A 2,250-nucleotide genomic window follows, 5' to 3' on the forward strand; every position below is an offset into this window, starting at 1 on the left:
GCAGGTGGTACACCTGGGACGATATGGCTCAGGCCTTTGCCCGGCACTTTCAGTACAATATAGACATTGTTCCAGACCGCTTATCTCTGACCAAGGTGAAAAAGAAATCCAGCAAAAGCTTTAGAGAATATGGGTTCTGATGGAGGGAGCAAGGTGCACGAGTCAGTCCTCCGATGGAAGAAGACGAGATGGTTAAATACTTTCTTCAAGCCCTGGAGCGCACTTACTATGGCCACTTGATCTCAGCCATTGGTAAGTCATTCAATGATGTGGTGAAGATGGGAGAAATGGTGGAAGAGGGCCTCAAGTCGAGTAAGATCATGAGCTATTCTGCTATAAAAGCAACCACCCAGGCAATCCAGAATGGTACCGGAAGTTTGCTAGGCAAGAAGAAGAAGGAAGATGTCGCTATGGTTGTCTCCGGATCATGGAATGGCCCCAGGGGTTCACCTCATCAATACACCCATCCTCGACCCCGACCTCAAACCTACACTCAAGCTCCATATAATCCACCTCAACATTACTTTTCCCCGCAAAAACCCCAATACTCAGCCAGGCCATCCCAATACCTTGTTCACCATGCACAGTCATATGCTCAACCCCCTCTTTACCCGCAATGGCATGCTCCAGCTCCGCAGAATATCTACCCAGCTCCACAAAATACATATCCACCTCCACAACCCTTCCAAAACCTTACCGGTTCAAACTTTCGACCAAGGCCGGAGTATAGAAGAGAGAGGCAGCAGCGAAACAAACTTTTACCCCGCTTGGAGAGTCCTATGCTAGTTTGTTTCAAAGGTTAAGGCAGTTGGACGTCTTGAGGCCGATTGAGTCAAACATACCAAATCCCCCTCCAAAGAATCTCGATTATTCCCTAAGATGTGCCTACTGTTCTGATGCTCCAGGGCATGACATAGAGAAGTTCTGGCGTTTGAAAACGGCAATCCAGGAGCTCATTTATACGAACCAAATTGTAGTCCAAAGCCCAGACGCGCCAAACATCAACCGAAACCCTTTGCCAGCCCATGAAGAGACACATATGATTGAAATAGTTCACAAGGATGGGGAACCCAAGAAGTCTTCTAAGTCCGTCAAGATGATTCGGGCCAGTGAAAGTAATTTGGTCAAAGCTTTAGATTCGACCAAAGCAAAGCCTCTGACGGTTGAGGGGGGGACAGAAAAGCAGAGCTCGCTCGATTTGAAACCACCGGTGTTGGTCGTGAAAGGGATGTCAAAAGATATTGGGGCAAGTCCAGAAAGCCCAAAAGTGTTAGTGCCAGGGATTCCAAGTAAGCCTGTCATAGTTGTGAAGGGGGCTCCTATTACCCCTATCATCATTAAACCAGTAACCCAGCTGCCAGTGGTGGATGCCAAGGCTGTTCCGTGGAATTATAGACAAGTGATAGTGACATACAAAGGAAGAGAAATAGAGGAAGAAGTTAATGAAACTGGAGGATTGACTCGTTCTGGGAGAAGTTTCTCCCCAGAAGAATTAAGGAAAGCCAAGCCATTCAAGGATAGCCAAATGCCAGTAATGAAATCGGTCACCGAGGAAGAGGCTGAGGAGTTCCTGAAAAAGATGAAAGTGCAGGATTATTCCATTGTGGATCAGTTAAGGAAAACACCAGCTCAGATTTCTCTTTTATCTTTGCTGATACATTCAGATAACATTGCAGGGTCTTGATGAAGATTTTGAATGAGGCCCATGTTCCTGATAAGATCACGGTGAATCACTTGGAAAAGATAGCTAGCAAGATCTTTGAAGTCAACAGGATCACTTTCTCAGATGATGAACTTCCTATGGAGGGTACAGAACACAACCGAGCTCTTTATCTCACGGTGAAGTGCGAAGATTCTGTTGTCTCAAGGGTTTTGGTTGATAATGGCTCTAGTGCGAATATTTGTCCCCTGTCTACTCTACAAAAACTGAAGATTGGCACCGAAAGAATCCACTTGAACAGTGTGTGTGTTCGAGCTTTGATGGGGGAGGTAAAGATTCTGTCGGAGATATAATGCTCGAATTGTCGATAGGGCCTGTCGAGTTCACCATGGAATTCCAAGTGTTAGACGTGGTTGTCTCCTACAATCTGTTGTTGGGCAGGCCTTGGATACATGCTGCTAAGGTAGTCCCGTCTTCTCTGCACCAAATGGTGAAGTTCGAATGGGACAGGCAGGAAATAGTTGTGCACGGTGATGAGGACTTGTCAACTTGTAATGACACAATTGTTCCGTTTATCGAAGCTGAAGATG

At 46.2% G+C, this 2,250-nt stretch overlaps 1 protein-coding gene across 1 annotated transcript; it reads left to right on the forward strand.

Annotated features, from left to right (window-relative positions):
* Positions 1-188: 188 nt before the first annotated feature.
* On the forward strand, positions 189-2,211 carry LOC109222744 (the record flags this gene model as incomplete). The annotated part of the gene is made up of 4 exons (XM_019387061.1): positions 189-798; positions 906-1,611; positions 1,677-1,891; positions 1,933-2,211. Coding segments are annotated over exons 1-4 (1,810 nt in total), but the record flags the coding sequence as incomplete, so codon positions are not given.
* Positions 2,212-2,250: the final 39 nt, after the last annotated feature.

The sequence above is a fragment of the Nicotiana attenuata genome, unplaced genomic scaffold (assembly GCF_001879085.1).
Source record: "Nicotiana attenuata strain UT unplaced genomic scaffold, NIATTr2, whole genome shotgun sequence".
Lineage (NCBI taxonomy): Eukaryota > Viridiplantae > Streptophyta > Magnoliopsida > Solanales > Solanaceae > Nicotiana > Nicotiana attenuata.